The sequence below is a fragment of the Astyanax mexicanus genome, chromosome 21 (genome assembly GCF_023375975.1).
Source record: "Astyanax mexicanus isolate ESR-SI-001 chromosome 21, AstMex3_surface, whole genome shotgun sequence".
Classification (NCBI taxonomy): Eukaryota; Metazoa; Chordata; class Actinopteri; order Characiformes; family Acestrorhamphidae; genus Astyanax; species Astyanax mexicanus.
The window spans coordinates 38685942-38704245 of record NC_064428.1 but is presented as its reverse complement, the minus strand read 5'-3'; the positions used below and the strand labels follow the sequence as shown (position 1 = coordinate 38704245).

Here is an 18304-nt window from a genome sequence, read left to right as displayed (position 1 = left end):
TATGTACAGATTTAGGGTTTTATTGGGTTTAGGCCAGGATTAGGGCAAGGGAAAGGGATATGCTTGGTTTAGGTCAGTATTATGTGCATAGTTAGGGATAGGGATGTTAGGGATTGGTAAAAGCCAGGATTATGTTGAGGGTTAGGGACAGGGGTATGCTTGGGTTAGGTCAGGATTTTGGACAGGATGAAATTTAGGGATAAGCATAGTTTAGGTTAGAATTTTGGCCAGGGTGATGCTTAGAGATATGCCTTGTTTAGTCCAAGAGTAGGGGTTACAATTTAGGTTGAGATTAAATCTTGGTTTAAGTTTAGGATTAAGATAGGACCAGACCCTTTGTTACAAAAAATCATTATCCAGCATGTTCTTTTAGGTTATGTTTGTGTGCAAATGCTACATCGGAAAATATGTGTGAATTTAAGTGAGATTTATACTGTGCTTTTATCTTGAGGGCCATCTTGAGCTTCCTGAATATGCGCAGCTCTTAAGCGAGGTTTATGAAACCACAGTATCACACATGCGCTGTGCTTTTGACCTTCTGGAACTTGCTCACTGAACGGACAAATAAAAAAAATGCAGAAAATTCTTAAAGCAAATAACTTGGAAAATAAAGAAATAATAATAAGAAAATAATACATTTCCTAATATTCAAAGCTTTATCCTGCATTTCTGCCATCATACTTATCAAGTCTATTTGTAGATGAACTCTATGTGTCAAGGTTTAGACCATGAGGCCTAAAGTAAATGATCATTTTCATTTAGGCCAGGATTATGGCCAGGGATTGGGATAGGAATGTGATTGGTTTAGGCCAGGATTATGGCCAGGTTAAGGTTAGGGATAATGTTGGTTTAGGCCAGGATTATGGCCAGGGCTAGAGTTAGGGATATGCTTGGTTCAGGGCAGGATTATGGCCAGGGCTAGGGTTAGGAATTTGGTTGGTTTTGGGCCAAGATTATAGGTTGGGGTATTATTGGTTTAGGCCAGGGTAAGGTTAAGGCTTTCCTTGGTTTAGGCCCAGATAATGACCATGGTTTGGGATAGGGATGTGATTGATTTATGCCAGGATTATGTTTAAGGATCTACTTGGTTTAGGCCCAGCTAATGACCATGGTTTGGGATAGGGATATTATTGGTTAAGGCCAGGATTATGGCCAGGGCTAGGGATAGGAATTTGGTTGGTTTTAGGCCAAGGTTATGGCCAGGGTTAGGGATAGGGATGTGATTGGTTTAGGCCAGGGTTAAGGCCACTGTAAGGTTAAGGATTTACTTGGTTTAGGCCAAGATTATGTCCATGGTTAGGGATAGGGATGTAGTTGATTTAGGCCATGATTATGTACAGTGTGAGGGTTAAGGATTTACTTGGTTTAGGTCAGGATTATGTACAGATTTAGGGTTAGCACTATTATTGGTTTATGTCAGGATTATGACCAGGGTTAGGGTTAAGGATTTACGTGGTTTAGGCCAGGATTAGGGCAAGGGAAAAGGCTACAGATATGATTAGTTTAGGCCAGTATTATGTGCAGGGTTAGGGATAGGGGTGTGATTGGTTTAGGCCAGGATTATGTCGAGGGTTAGGGACAGGGGTATGCTTGGGTTAGGTCGGGATTTTGGAAAGGATGAAATTTAGGCATAAGCATAGTTTAGGTTAGAATTATGGCCAGTGTGATGCTTAGAGATATGCCTTGTTTAGTCCAAGTGTGGGGGTTACATTTTGGGTTGAGATTAAATGTTGGTTTAGGTTTAGGATAAGGACCAGACCCTTTGTTTCAAAATTCATTATCCAGCATGTTCTTTTAGGTTATGTTTGTGTGCAAATGCTACATCGGAAAATATGTGTGAATTTAAGTGAGATTTATACTGCGCTTTTATCTTGTGGCCCATCTTGAGCTTCCTGAATATGTGCAGCTCTTAAGCGAGGTTTGAGAAACCACAGTATCACACATGCGCTGTACTTTTGACCTTCTGGAACTTGCTCACTGAACGGACAAACACAAAAAATGCAGAAAATTCTTAAAGCAAATAACTTGGAAAATAAAACTAAAAAAATAATACATTTCCTAATATTCAAAGCTTTATCCTGCTTTTCTGCCATCATACTTATCGAGTCTATCTGTAGATGAACTCTATGTGTCATGGTTTAGACTATGAGGCCTATAGTAAATGATCATTTCCATTTAGGCCAGGATTATGGCCAGGGATTGGGATAGGAATGTGATTGGTTTAGGCCAGGATTATGGCCAGGGTTATGGTTAAGGTTTTACTTGGTTTAGACCAGGATTAGGGCCAGATATATGACTGGTTTAGACTAGGATTATGTCCAAAGTTAGGGTTAGGGATATGCTTAGTTTAGGCCAGGCTTAGGGATAGGGATATCATTGATTTAGGCCAGGATTATGGCCATGGTTAGGGTTAGGGATAATGTTGGTTTAGGCCAGGATTATGGGCAGGGTTAGGGTTAGGAATTTGGTTGGTTTTGGGCCAATATTATAGGTTAGGGGTATTGTTGGTTTAGGCCAGGGTTATGGCCAGGGTAAGGTTAAGGATTTCCTTGGTTTAGGCCAAGATAATAGCCATGGTTGGGGATAGGGTGTAACTGATTTACGCCAGGATTATGGCCATGGTTAGGGTTAGGGATATGTTTGGTTTAGGCCAGGATTATGTCCAGGGTTAGGACAGTTAGAGTTATAGTTAGGATTATGATCAGGTTGGAGGTTACATTTTGGGATGAGGTTAAATGTTGGTTTAGGTTTAGAATTAGGACCAGACTCTTTGTTTCTTAGATCCAATATCCAACATGTTCTTTTAGGTTATGTTTGTGCGCAAATGTCACATTGGAAAATATTTAAATTAGATAAATGCCACATCACGCTTTTTTTCTTGAGGGCCATCTTGAGCTTCTGAATATGCACAGCTCTTAAGCGAGGTTTGAGAAACCACAATATCACACATCCGCTGTACTTATGACCTTCTGAAACTTGTTTACTGATCAAACAACTTTTTCTTTATGGCATAAATTCTTAAAACAAATAAACTTAAACTAAGAAAATAATACATTTCCTAATATTCAAAGCTTTATCTTGCATTTCAGCCATCATACTTATCAAATCTATCTGTGGATGAACTCTGTGTCATGGTTTAAGACTATGAGGCCTATGGTAAATCATAATTTCCTCTGCAGCTTTGTCTTGAACTTCCTTTATCATGCTAATCTTGCTCTTTGAACACAGAGAGAGAGCATATTTTTCCATGCTTCATTATTTGCATTTTAATTACTATTATTTATTATTTACAGTTTATTTCTTCATCAATTTCTGCAAACATTAAAACAAAGTAATACTTTTATTAGTATTATTAGTAAACACCTCTAAATTAGAGAATCAACACATATTTCTGTCTAATTCCAGATTAATAAACTCCAGATATTTGCTAGGTGCAAAACCCAACTTGTGAGGTTGTATTAAATTACTGAGTTTATGTGAATGTTGGATTAAAAACTGCACACTGGGAGCCAATAGACTAAAGGGTGAGAGCCATCAATAGAGCTTGGATTTACAACTATATATTTGCATATTGAGTGTGTACTTTAGTTTCTGACACCATCAGTGTTTATTCATCTTAAGTCAGTTGTAGTTGTAGATCATTTATTATGATTATGCAGCCTCTATGTTGTAAAACTGTCATTTTCTGATCTATGTATTTAATTCACCTGACCATGAAGTTCAAAGGAGATTTAAACAATAATAACTTAAATTTTAACTTTAAAGTTGAATGAACTTAAGTTTTAAGTCACCATTACTTTAAATATGTTTGCAAGTTCCATTACCTTTCCATTCTATAGAAATGCCAAATTGCGAAATTGTCCCCCATGCTGTCGACTTTGCAACCAGAGCTTGTATAGCAAAAACCAAAGACCTACTCACTTTAGTCATTCTTAAGTGGCAGAATAACATTTTTAGAAAACAATTTCTGAAGAAAAACTACCTGTTGGAATTAATCACTGGAAAAAAATGATTGTTTTGAAACATTTTGGGATGGGTGGGGTTACACATCATACTGCAACCAGCAAGCAGGTGCTAGACCTGTGATTGCTTTACTTCACTTCAGTTTTTCTGTTCATGCTTTTATACAGTCAATCAAAACAATGATTCTATACATTGATTTAGTTTATATATACTTTATTACAGAAACATACACAAATAAAAAATATAGAAATGATGTTTGAAAATGAAGCAAAGCAAAAGCATGAAAGTGACGTATTGAGCACTTATTGATAACATAAGCTTTCAGCTTTTTATACAATAGAATTCATGTAATAGCAAAAATTTAATAAATGGTGAAAAAATTGGGACACCTGCTGAAACAAAATGTAATAAAAACATGTTTATCTATAGCTTTTTTTTCTAAGTAGCTGTTTCTATTGTCCAGGGAAAGCCTAGCTCTATTCGATTTTGGAGCATTGCTGTGAGGTTTTGACTATGTTCAACTATAGGAGCCAGATCTTGGATGATCACCACCAAACTCATCCCCAAATCAAATCATCCAAAAAAGTATCGGATGGACTCAGTTTCACTGCTCCACAACTCAATACTGGCCTTACAGAAGTTATTCTACTGGCAAGAGACTTGACATTCCATTGAGCACAACTTTAATTAAAGCATTTGGAAGCATGAATCAGAACAGGTGTCCAAAAGAGAGTGTATTCAAAGCTGTGCAAGGAAAGGTCTGTCCATTGATGGTCCAGAATAACAATGAAGGAGATGTTCTCACTGTTGCTTTACCAAATTCTATGGGATGGAAATACAGTTTAGAAGACACACACACACACACACACACACACACACATATATAAAGATATAGTTATTGGACAAACATTTTGTTTAGTTCATATGAATTTAACTACGTACAGTTATTGCTAAATAAAGCTTGATTCTACATTGATAAATGATTTATTAATACATAACTTGAGCTCTGTTGTAAAAAAAACACTAAGGGCCCATTTTAGTGATTTATAGGTGAGCCATCAAGCATGCAGCTTGATTTAGGGCGTGTCAGTGTGTCATTGCTGTCATAGCCTTGCTCAGCCTTAAAACGTATAAAAGGCATATACTAATTCTCTTAATTAATCATGGGTGTGATTAATTTTGGGCGTAATGTAAAATAAACCAATCAGTGTGTAACTTGCCTTTGACTTTAAGAGCCAGGTAAGCTCTTACTTTGGTGGACCTGTGTTTTTCACTGCCAAGATAGCAGTACGCCAGAAATTTACCTGAACACACCTCATTTCCAGACCACCACGCCCAAAAGTGTAGATATATTCAGAAGCACTATTGCTATTTAAACGATGCAGGAGGAAGGTGTGAAAATAGACTGTTGAAAGGGTGTAAGATAGCAATGAGCAATGAGGTAGTGCCTCGTAATTGCATGGCATGGCCTTCAGCAAGCCACTATCACATTCACTGAGACTAGGTGGACTGAGAAGTTCACACTGTAAACTGCTGGTGTGATATGATGGTCGGTCACCCCTAGTAGTGATAGGAGGAACAGTAAGAGCTCAGTGATATGTGCAGGACATCCTGCAGACACAAATGTTGTTGCCTCTCATAGCAGAACGCCCAAATGATAGCATTTTACAGCAGGATAATGCTCACCCACATACAGCAAGAGTTTCCCAGGAATGTCTATTATCACTACATCAACGCAGCTTTAATATTATAAACTCACGTCCATGTCAACGTAGTCTGAATTTGTGGATGTTTTATCATCATGAGCATTGAGTCCAATGTCCTGTAAAAAAAAGAGAAATCATTATTTATCAAGTCCAAAATAATTTGTTTTTCAAATGAATTATCGCAGTTTTTTTTCTCTTCTTCTATTTTATTAGAGATTAAACACAGATTAAACACAGTAATGTAACTTTATTGTGATTTGAGGTAGGAAGTGGCTGTTGTCCTAAAGTAGCTGCAGGTTTCTGGACTGCTTAACTGCAATAGTACCTTTCCAATAAATATATATAAAAACAAAATGATATGTTTCTTTGATTTAGGAAAGGAAGGGTCTTGAAGGAATGTGCTACTCAACTGGGATCTGTTTTCATCCAGTTATATTAGCTGTTTTTTTAATATTAGTTTTGTCCCTCAGGCTTGGAAGATGGTTCCAGAAGATTATTCCAGTGCCAAAAACAGCTCATATTAAATTATTTAATGACTATAGACCCATTGTGCTTACATCTATATTAGGCAAATGCATGGAGCACCTAGTTAGTAAGGAGCTTATTTTACAAACAGCAAAGCTCATGGACCCTGTGCAGTTTGTCTATCAAGCTGGTCGAGGAGTGGAAGATGCTATGCTGGTTCTTTTGGATAAAGTATATAGTCATTTGGATTAGAGTAGTAACTATGTTCGGGTGCTTTTTATGGATTTCTCCTCAGCATTTAATACAGTCCAGCCCCATCTTCTCCTACAACGTTTATGTGATCTTAATGTTAGCAATAGCATGGTTCTGTGGATCGGAGAGTTTTTGAGCAAGAGGCCCCAGCGTGTTTGTATTGGTAGCACTTTTTCTGACTGTCTTGTTCTGACCATTGGGGTCCCACAGGGGTGCGTTTTACCCCCCATCTTATTTTCAATCTACACAAATAAGATCAAATATAACAGTAAAGATATCTCGCTTATAAAATATGCTGATGATATGGCCCTTGTTGCCTGATTGGAGGATGTTAACAACTCCTCCTACCTTCAGTGCATTAGTCAACTAGTCACCTGGTTTGATGCCAGCTTCCTTGATTTTAATGTTAGTAAGACCAAGGAGATATGCTTTGGAGCAAGGAGGGTAGCTAGCAGCATAGGGTCTGTGTTCAAACCAATCATGATGAAAGGGAAGGAAGTGGAACAAGTGGATCATTTTAAATATCTGGGGACGTTTGTTGACAACAGACTCAATTTTCAGATTAATGTAGATGAAATCTATAAAAAGGCGAGGCAGAGGCTTTTTCTTCTTAGGAGGTTGAGGAGTTTCAATACCAGCAAGCACACACTGATCATGGTTTATAGGTCATTTATTGAGAGTGTTGTAAGTTTTAACATTGTGTCTTGGTATGGAAACCTTTCAGTTAAATATAGGAACAAGCTGACCCAAGTGGTTAATCAAGCCAGTAAAATTATTGGCGCCAAACTGTTGTCACTTCATAATCTATACAGCCGATCCATGACAAAAAAGGCAGTTCAGGTCTACAGTGATCCCACTCACCCCCTTTACTCATCGTTTCAGTTGCTCCCATCAGGCAAGAGACTAAAGGTTCCACTAGCTAAGAAGAACGGGTACAAAAAGTCATTTGTTCCATCTGCTGTGGCTATTCTGAATAAGGATGTAATACACAATCTCTCCACATTTATAATATGTATGTATTTTTATCTTTTGTTTTTATTTATTTATTTACTTATTGTGTTTCTGTAATTTCATGTATTTGCCCTAATCATTGCACAGTAAAATGATGCAGTAATGCATTTAACACTTTATAAAGCCAGAGAAAATGACTTTCATTACATCATTGTAAGATATTAGCTAACAATATTATCATTCTTTAATATGCTACATTAAACTCACTTTCACATTCTCATAATCTGGAATGCTGGATGCGTCATCTTCAGATGGCTTGGCGTTGCCTATGATGTCCTGCAGAAGAAAAAATCAATAAGAATAAAAATAATTACAGGGGTTTTGCTTTAATGGGTTAAAAAATCGATCTATTATGTTGGGAGTAATAGTGATTTCATTAATTTCAAGATGCTGGCCTTTATTAATAAAACCCACATTTAAAAATGATACTTCAGGGCTCAAAAACATACAGATTTGTGGTTAAAAGGGATGTTGGTGCAGTTGGTCATCCCATTATTTGGGATTGCTAGTGGAGGGGTTTAGAAAAGTCCTGATGTCTATGCTAACATCTGACTCTCCCTTTTGAATAATGGTAAATCTCAAAGTTTCTTCTTTGTATCCTGATTTGTATTCTTTTATATATTTTTACTGAAACCAATAAAAATGTTTCTGTATTGTCAAAATATGTTAATTCTTTAACACCATAAACTTACCTCTACTTTCAAGTAGTCTGAATCACTGGATGCGTCATCATCACAAGGACCAGCTTGGTGTCCAATGTTCTGCAGAACAGACAGGTAAAATAACTGTTAAGTTGTTGGTGGACATTTTTCCAATAGAAATGAATGGGGTGCAAAGTGTCGCCGCCCGTAAAATGTAACCATAATAAATATATACACCTGTAACATCCTAGCAACCACTGACAACCACTAGCAACCATTTGGCATACCATAGTAATTTCCTGGCAACATTCTAGTAAAACATGGGAACTGGGTGTTTCTGCCAAAGACAAGTTTCCATTTCATGTAAATTTAATGGACAATAAAGTTTTATCTATCTATCTATGAGGTAGTGCCTCGTAATTGGACGGCATGGCCTTCAGCAAGCCACTATCACATTCACTGAGACTAGGTGGACTGAAAAGTTCACAGTGTAAACTGCTGGTGTGATATGATGGTCGGTCACCCCTAGTAGTAATAGGAGGAACAGTAAGAGCTCAGTGATATGTGCAGGACATCCTGCATACACAAATGTTGTTGCCTCTCATAGCAGAACGCCCAAATGATAGCATTTTACAGCAGGATAATGCTCACCCACATACAGCAAGAGTTTCCCAGGAATGTCTGCACCAGATTTCTAGATTTAGCATCAATCCACCATCTATAGAAGCAGCTGAGATGCAGCTTCTAACTCACATAACTGTACATTTTCCCCAATAAACTAATAGAGTTTCCATTCACTTTAATGTTGTAATCATTAAATATATTATCACTACATCAACGCAGCTTTAATATTATAAACTCACATCTATGTCCACATAGTCAGAATTTATCGCCGCCCTTCAAATGTAACCATGATGAATATACACTTGTAACATCCTAGCAACCACTGACAACCACTAGCAACCATTTGGGATACCATAGTAATTTCCTAGCAACATTCTAGTAAAACCTGGGAACCAATAAGCAACATCATGTCAACCTCCTAAAATATAATAATAGTTACATTGTCACAACCACTATAGAACACCAAGACAAGCACCTGGGATACCACAGCAACAATTTAGGTGATTTTCAATTTTGTTCAGCTTTCAATGAGCATATAATGAGTCAGGACTATGATGTAACAGTTTTGAGATTTTGGGATCGACCCATTTTACAGATCTGTTTGGGCTCCATTTGAAGTGGGAACCACAGTGTTTAAGGTTCACGGTTTCCACTTTCATGTACAGAAATCTCCTTATTCAACTATGCCAAGATTAAAATAAATAAATAAATATTATATTGTTTCAACTGATACAAGTAACTTTAGTTTCTTGTCAAAATAATTAAACTACAGTGAGTAAAAATATTAATGGAGATGGTGGCCCCTACCACACCTCCTTCAGTTCAACAGTGTTAAACTTATCTAGAAGAAGGTGAGGACCAGATACAACATTCACTGATTATTCTTTAATATAGTAAAACATGTAATATTAAACTCACATCCACATTCTCGTAGTCTGGAATACTGGATGCACTGTCATCAGATGGCTTGGAGGTGTCTGCAAAGTCCTAGAGAACAAAAAATAATCAGTCAGGAATCACGTTAACAGCCCATTCTTTGGATTATAGGGATATGTAACCATTAATTACAAGATTCATGCCTCTTATTAATACCAATGAATAAAAAATGATACTTCAGGGGTCAAGAACTTAGAGATTTCTGGTTAAAACTAATTTTGGTGCAGTTGGTCATCCCATTATTTAGTTTGATTTGATTGTTGGTGGTGGTGTATAGAGAAGCTAATTTCTGAAGATCTGGCTTTCCATTTTAATCTTTGCCTTTTTTAAGTACCATAATCTGTATTATCACGAGCTGTGTACCCTAGAATTGCAGTTTCTGTGGTGTAAATATTCAATAACATCATGAACTCACCTCTACTTTCAGGTAGTCTGAATCACTGGATGCATCATCGTCACAAGGACCAGCTTGGCGTCCAATGTCCTGCAGAACAGACAGATAAAGTGAAGATATAAGAGAGCTATGCTTTTTTTAGGGGGATCTTTAATCCTAGCAATATCATACAACATCATAGCAACCATTTGAGTTACTGTACTAAGGGCCTAGCAACATTTTAGCACCAAACTGGGAACCACATTGTGTACATAACATAGTAATCATTCTGTCACAACCATCCAGAACCACTTATGAACACCATATAAACTTGTTAAAAACATCTAAGATACCTTAGCAACAATTTAGCATCAGTACAACAGCCACAATGAATGCTACAGCAAATGCCTAGTAATAACTAATAAACGCTATAGTGACCACCTGTTGTACCTTATCAACTACAAACTAACCAAATGTTTAATAACCCTGAAGCAACCACACTTGGAACCACTCAGAATCACTATAACAACCACCAGGAATACTACAGCAACTGCCCAGAAATAATATCCAAGCAACAGCTAGGCAACACCATAAGAACCACATTTAATACTATAACAACCACCAGGAATTACCTGCTGCAGCATTTTGTGCTCGACTGAGTTTTTTGCGCTCGAGTTTTGAAAGAGGTGGTTTTGACAGTTGGGGGGCGCTATTGGCTGATATCTCCGGGGTTCGTTACGGACCGCCTACCTCCACGAGCCGCTCTGTCTGCCCGGGTTTACTGCCCGGAGCGACCGACAGACAGAGCCGGCAGGCTGGAGAGCGGGCTGTTTGGATGTTAGCATAGCCAGCTAGCTAACTCACCTGCTGTCCTCCTTTCCCCGCCCTCCTCCGGCTCGTGGAGGTAGGCGGTCCGTCATGGAGATGCCAATAGCTTTCGCTGAGGGAGGTGACCCTGGCCCCGCCCTCAAACTGTCAAAACTCTCAGTCGCTGACACTGAGCGCAAAACTCTCAGTCGAGCAGAAACTGCCGCAGCAGGTAATTCACACAGCACGTGAAAAAGCACCAGAGAGGAGAAAAATGAAGCTCGAGAGCAACATTTTCATCACTTTTTTTTTTTTGCTCGCTAGTTTCACATCTGTGCTCACGAAAAGTTAATTTACACACACGAAACATTAAAACACACTGGTTAAAGAAACTGGAAAGAAACTTATCCAAATTAATTTCCTTCAGGATTTGCACTTCTTTTCTTTATTTTTTAACATCTTTTAACTCACTTCTACATTTATGCAGCCTGAGTTACTGGATACATCCTGGTCAGCAGGAAGTGGGTTGATTTGCTCAGAGATCTGAAGAACAGAACATTAAAAGGCAGGTCAGAAAATGATCCTTTTCAAGCCAAAAAGAACAGAAGGCTTAAGCGACCCATCACTGTCTGATTAATAACCGGAACTGTATCATTACTCACCATGTGCACTTGTTCATCCACATTTCTGCTCCGCCTCTTTCTCCTGCTCTCAGGGAACAGTCAGTATGTACAGTATATATTAAAAACTGTTGTGAATAATATTTTGGACTTTTGGGCTGTGGCTGAATGTTGCCAGATTGGATTATATACTGTATTTACTTTTCTTTGGTTTGTGTGTCCTATTATGCAATGCACAAAACACATACAGTATATAATACAAACATGCAGATAAACTCCTTTAAATATTGTTTTTTGTAATTAGTGATGTTTAAGATATTTAAAGTATTTTATTTGAGATCATGTTGGAATAAACCCTGTAATATGGTTGATATGATGAACATCAGCTGTTTGGGTCTTTTTTTTAAACACGTTTTATCCAGTGAATTGGTTTTATCTGAATCCCACTGTAACAATCTGGCAACCCTGCTGACTCGCTGTCCTCTCCGTTTGCTCGGCTGTCTGTTGCTTAGTAGCGAGACCTGCAATGCATTCTGGGACACATTTAGCTTGCTTAGTAAGAAGCGATGTTTACTATAAATCATGATGCATTATGGGAGTTCATTGTGCCTCAAAATCACATTCGAATTCCCTCTTATGATTCGGACACTCAAAGAAAAATGGCTGCCGTATTTAATAGTACGTAGGGAGACATTTCGGTCACAGCTTTGATCTTAAATGTGTGCAATTTCGTAAAAAAATATAATTTAGAAATATAATGCTGGCTTTTGATTCTTACCTCACCAAGAAAATTACAGCTGCAACCCCAAAACCTCCTACAGTCACACCAACAGCTGCATACGGGACCACCCGGAAACCTGCTGAGATACAATCAACTGTTAGACAACCTCAACCGGAAACTGCAGAGAAAACTGTAGGCAAGATATAGTGGAAAATAACATTATTCAAGTACACTGTAAACCCGGATAAGTTGAATTTACTTTAAAAAATTGAGGAAACCGTCTGCCTTAAGAAAGTTAAGTAATGGGTAATAAAAACTTAAGTTAGAATAACTTAGAACATCAAGTTTTTACAACTAAAGGGGAATTTATTTGAACTTTTTTCATTTTTGTTATACTGTAAGACCAGATAAGTTAAGTTTACTTAACTTAAAAAAGGCATTTTTTTTAAGTAACAGGGAACAAAAACTTGAGTTAGCATTAATATAAATTAAAACATCGTTATTTTTTACAACTAAGTAAGGTAGCCCAGAGGGGGAATCACTACACACTGATGGTGAGTGTTGGTCAGAAACTGTTGGACACACCCAGTGTGCAAATAGATTGTGACAGAAGCCAATAGAAAAGAAGCCGTTAATGAAAACAGACTTAACTATAAAGTTATTATAAGTTGGTTCAACTCAAAGATCTCAGTTTGAATAGTACAGTATCTGTGCACACAAATGTTTTAAAATAGTTGAGTTTTGTTTAGAAATATCCAATTCTGTGTAAAACAGACTTAAATAATTTGAGTTCAAACAACGTATGGGTTTACAGTGAACTGGATGCTTTCAAGTTTGGAATCCCCTGGGAACCCTCACACCTGTATACGTCATATAAGTAAGGTGTTATCCTGTGAGCGGGGTTGAACACTAGCCGCCATGCTCAAAGCACGGAAATCGGCAAGTGATTCTGGCAGGAATCACATCCACATTCAATGCAGGAGAGAAATAAATTGCATTTATTGCAGGTCAGTGCTGTGCACTGGACACTGAGACGCTCTTTGGAGGATCTAGAGACAGATCTGACTTTAGCGTTTCTTGCTAATCTCTAATATCACTGTGTGGTTCAACCATTCCCAGAGTTTAGAGAAATAAAGAGAAGAAGAAGAAGAAATCCTCCTCCTCCTCCCACTGTGATCCAAACTGCAGATCTGATCTGATCTGCTGAGGGAAGAAGATCATTTTTACATTATTATTCACCACCTACTCTGAACACCAATCATCACAGATCCTTTCTGAACTCCAACTGCATTCTGAGCTTCACAGTAGTACAGTCCAGTGTGATCAGCAGTGATGCTGATGATGCTGAAACTCTGTCCAGATCCTACAGGTGAGTCTCCACCTTCTTTAAACCAGGTGTAGATCTCCACAGGTGGGTCTCCATCACTGCTGCAGGTCAGAGTCACTGAACTTCCCTCCACTATTCCACCAGAGGGACTGATGGACACTGAGACGCTCTTTGGAGGATCTAGAGAAGACAAAACAAGATTTTTGAGAATTTAAAGTTTCAGGAAATGGACCAAATGGAATATAATAAAACATCATAAACGTACACAGAACATTTAAAGAGACAGCAGTGGATCTTCTCTCTCCGAGTTCATTACGACTCTGGCATGTGTATTCTCCACTGTCCTCAGAGCTGATGTTGGGAATGCTGTAGGTTCCTCCTGTTCCTACTGATGATGATCCTTTAAACCAGGTGTAGATCTCCACAGGTGGGTATCCATCACTGCTGCAGTTCAGAGTCACTGAACTTCCCTCCACTATTCCACCAGAGGGACTGATGGACACTGAGACGTTCTTTGGAGGATCTAGAGACAGATCTGACTTTAGCGTTTCTTGCTAATCTCTAATATCACTGTGTGGTTCAACCATTCCCAGAGTTTAGAGAAGAATGAGAACTTTACTCACGTCTGACTCTGAGAGTTTGAGCAGTAGAGGGGAGATGTTCAGATCCTCTTACAGCACAGCTATAACTGCCTGCATCCTCACTGCTGACTGTCTGCAGGTGGAGCTGCTGATTCTTCTGGATCATCTCTGTGGTTAAAGGACGTCCATCTTTGTACCAGATGAATGTTGGATCAGTCAGACTACAGGTGGTTTTACACGTCAGAACTGCTGATTCTCCTTCTGTTACTTCTCCAGGAGATTCTACATGGAGCTCTGAGATAATTTGAGAATCATCAGATCAGGAAAGTGATTTATTTAAACAGGAAAACATTGAGAAGCTCTGCTTTATCTTACCTGTAACTCTGAGTTTTATCCCAGGACTTCTCATCCATTTCTGACCTTCTACATCTGTTAAGACTCTGAAGTAGTACTCATGTTCATCCTTCTTCATTACGTTTCTCAGCTTGAGGGCAAAGTTTTTCTTTTCATCAACTAAATACTCAACCCTGCCTGAGAAACTTGAACCTGCACTCAGATCAGGTGGATCAACATCCTTAACTGGGTCTATGACCCAAAATGACTTTTTCACTGTAAGACGTTCTGGATGTGTAAAAGTTCCGTTCATAAACACTGTAGATCCATTTAAAGCACATATTCCCTGCTGGATGTAATTCATACTCCACTCGGCTCCAGAAGCTCCTGAAACATAAGATGCAGTAAAGATCTGATTACTGAGGCTGGAGAGTAAACTCACTAGTATATTCCACTTAATACAATTACTAGTGCACTACCTGTAGTACACTCACTAGTACAATTGGTAGTACACTCCCTGTAGTACACTCACTGGTATATAGAGAAGGCTTTTTAAGCAGTGGTGTCACATGCGCTTGTTTGAAAGCAGTTGGAAATACACCAGAAGTTAAAGAGGCATTGGTCGTGTGAATGATAGCCGGAGTGATAGCAGGTGCGATAGTACACTCACTAAAACAATTGCTACTACACTCCCTGTAGTACACTCACTAGTATATTCCACTTAATACAATCACTAGAAAGTCCCGCCTCTTAATAGAAACAGCCAATCAACTCGCGGGAGGAGAGTGTGGAAGCCCCCCCTTCACTGTGGAGGATTTGTAAAGTTTTCTTTTTTAGATTCAGCAGCGGGGTGCAGCGAGCTGACGTTATAACAGATCTGGATATACAGTGATTTTTCTAAAAGGTAACGGAGCTTACCATGTACACTGTGTAGAGATTATTTCTAATAGCTGGTTAAAAATAAACGACTCAAAACCCAGATCAAACCCTCTGTGAGCTTGTGATAGTCATTGTGACTTGTAGACTAGGATTACTGTAAATTATAATGAAGGAAAATTATTTTAGCTAGCTTAACTAGTTAGCTAGAAGCTGGATGTAGTGGAGAGACAGAATTTAGTACAATACTTCATGTAGGTAGTTTAAAGCAGTTTCTTAACTCATCCACATGATCAGCTTATAAACTCTAATTTATTGAGTTTACCTGTTAAAATCCCTTAGCCCCTTAGATTTACTGATGGAATATATCTGGTCCTTTAGTAAAAACTCATGAAACTAACAGACTAGGAGGGTTTGGGTAATCTAACGCTTATATTAACTTCTGCCAAAAATCTCTATGAAACATAAGGTTACATTCTTTTACGTAAAAGTCCACCATCATAAGTACTTTTAGTCGAAAAAAGGTGGCGTGAATGTAAATATACAAATATACAACAGAATTGACATTCCAATACATAATAATAATAATAGTAATAATAATAACATCTGTTATATTCTTTTAAACATCTGTTTTTTTCATATATTTGTATATAGTTCAGACATTGCACGCATATTTTTTTATCAACAGTAAATGTAAAGTGGAGTAACATGTTCAGGTTGTAAAGTGACCTTTACTTGGACGTAACTAATAATAAACAGAAGTAAAAAGAATGGTTTATTTGTGATTAAAGGTAATTCCACAAATGTTGTTTTAAGAGACTATAAAATGGGCTTATTCAAATAAGCAGAATACATTATATTATATTATATTATATTATATTATATTACATTATAGATGTGTCCCCCCCAATATCAAACCTTCTCCTGCTGGCAAGGCACACTAGATGCGCTGCAGCAGCAGTTCAGTTCAGCGAGTCTTCAGCACAGTGCGCACGGAAACAGATAGGCTTCTTCTCCCCCGTGTCCCACCAGCCAGGTACATACACATCAAGTAAAATCGTACCGTTTGCCCTCTAAACCCAACCTGAAATCAGTTTGTTGTGCAGTAATATGTCTCATACAGCACCAAACTACTGTGTATTTTACCAGTAGGTGGTGTGACATTTTTCCATTGACAACTCACGTTTAGAGAATGTTACAAATAAAAGACAAATTTCATTCAACATATGCATGTAATTTTTTTTATAATGAAGTGTTCCACGTGCGCTAAAAAGTGCCCTTCCCCCCCCCCCTGAGCACTTGCCCCCCAAAATGTCTGTGCACGCCACTCCCTGTAGTACACTCACTAGTATATTCCACTTAATACAATCCCGAGTGCACTTCCTGTAGTACACTCACTAGTACAATCGGTAGTACACTACCTGTAGTACACTCAATAGTACAATCGGTAGTACACTCCCTGTAGTACAGTCACTAGTATATTCCACTTAATACAATCCCAAGTGCACTACCTGTAGTACACTCAATAGTACAATCGGTAGTACACTCACTAGTATATTCCACTTAATACAATCCCGAGTGCACTTCCTGTAGTACACTCACTAGTCCAATCGGTAGTACACTACCTGTAGTACACTCACTAGTATATTCCACTTAATACAATCACTAGTGCACTACCTGTAGTACACTCAATAGTACAATCGGTAGTACACTCCCTGTAGTACACTCACTAGTATATTCCACTTATTACAATCCCGAGTGCACTTCCTGTAGTACACTCACTAGTACAATCGGTAGTACACTCCCTGTAGTACACTCACTAGTATATTCCACTTAATACAATCCCGAGTGCACTCCCTGTAGTACACTCACTAGTATATTCCACTTATTACAATCCCGAGTGCACTTCCTGTAGTACACTCACTAGTACAATCGGTAGTACACTCCCTGTAGTACACTCACTAGTATATTCCACTTAATACAATCCCGAGTGCACTCCCTGTAGTACACTCACTAGTATATTCCACTTATTACAATCCCGAGTGCACTTCCTGTAGTACACTCACTAGTACAATCGGTAGTACACTCCCTGTAGTACACTCACTAGTATATTCCACTTAATACAATCCCGAGTGCACTCCCTGTAGTACACTCACTAGTATATTCCACTTATTACAATCCCGAGTGCACTTCCTGTAGTACACTCACTAGTACAATCGGTAGTACACTCCCTGTAGTACACTCACTAGTATATTCCACTTATTACAATCCCGAGTGCACTCCCTGTAGTACACTCACTAGTATATTCCACTTATTACAATCCCGAGTGCACTTCCTGTGGTACACTCACTAGTACAATCGGTAGTACACTACCTGTAGTACACTCAATAGTACAATCGGTAGTACACTCCCTGTAGTACACTCACTAGTACAATCGGTAGTGCACTTCCTGTAGTACACTCACTAGTACAATCGGTAGTACACTCCCTGTAGTACACTCACTAGTATATTCCACTTAATACAATCCCGAGTGCACTTCCTGTAGTACACTCACTAGTACAATCGGTAGTACACTCCCTGTAGTACACTCAATAGTATATTCCACTTAATACAATCCCGAGTGCACTACCTGTAGTACACTCACTAGTACAATCAGTAATACAATCACTAGTGCACGGCTGACAGACTGGTGTACAGTCAACAACCTTCACCTGAATGTGGACAAGACAAAGGAAATGGTTGTTGACTTCAGGAGAGCACAACACACCCACTCTCCACTCAACATCGACGGGTCCTCTGTGGAGATTGTTAAGAGCACCAAGTTCCTTGGTGTCCACTTAGCAGATAACCTCACCTGGACCCTGAACACCAGCTCTACAGCCAAGAAAGCCCAGCAGCGTCTCTACTTCCTCCGGAAGCTGGAAGGCCCGTCTCCCTCCACCCATCCTCACACTCTTCTATAGAGGAACCATTGAGAGCATCCTGAGCAGCTGCATCACTGCCTGGTTTGGGACCTGCACCGTCTCTGACCGCAAGACCCTCCAGCGTATTGTGAGGACAGCTGAGAG

The 18304-nt window shown here is 38.8% G+C and overlaps 1 protein-coding gene across 1 annotated transcript in view; it reads right to left on the bottom strand.

The window, feature by feature from the left end:
• LOC111196728 (B-cell receptor CD22-like) overlaps positions 1-18304 on the bottom strand; it is a 103208-nt gene that overhangs the window by 78282 nt on the left and 6622 nt on the right. The window contains exons 2-4 of the mRNA XM_049469525.1: positions 14403-14785; positions 14070-14321; positions 13712-13969 (exon numbers count right to left, since the gene is read on the bottom strand). Coding sequence (XP_049325482.1) covers positions 13712-13969; positions 14070-14321; positions 14403-14785 — 893 coding nt within the window. The remainder of the gene's footprint in view (positions 1-13711; positions 13970-14069; positions 14322-14402; positions 14786-18304) is intronic.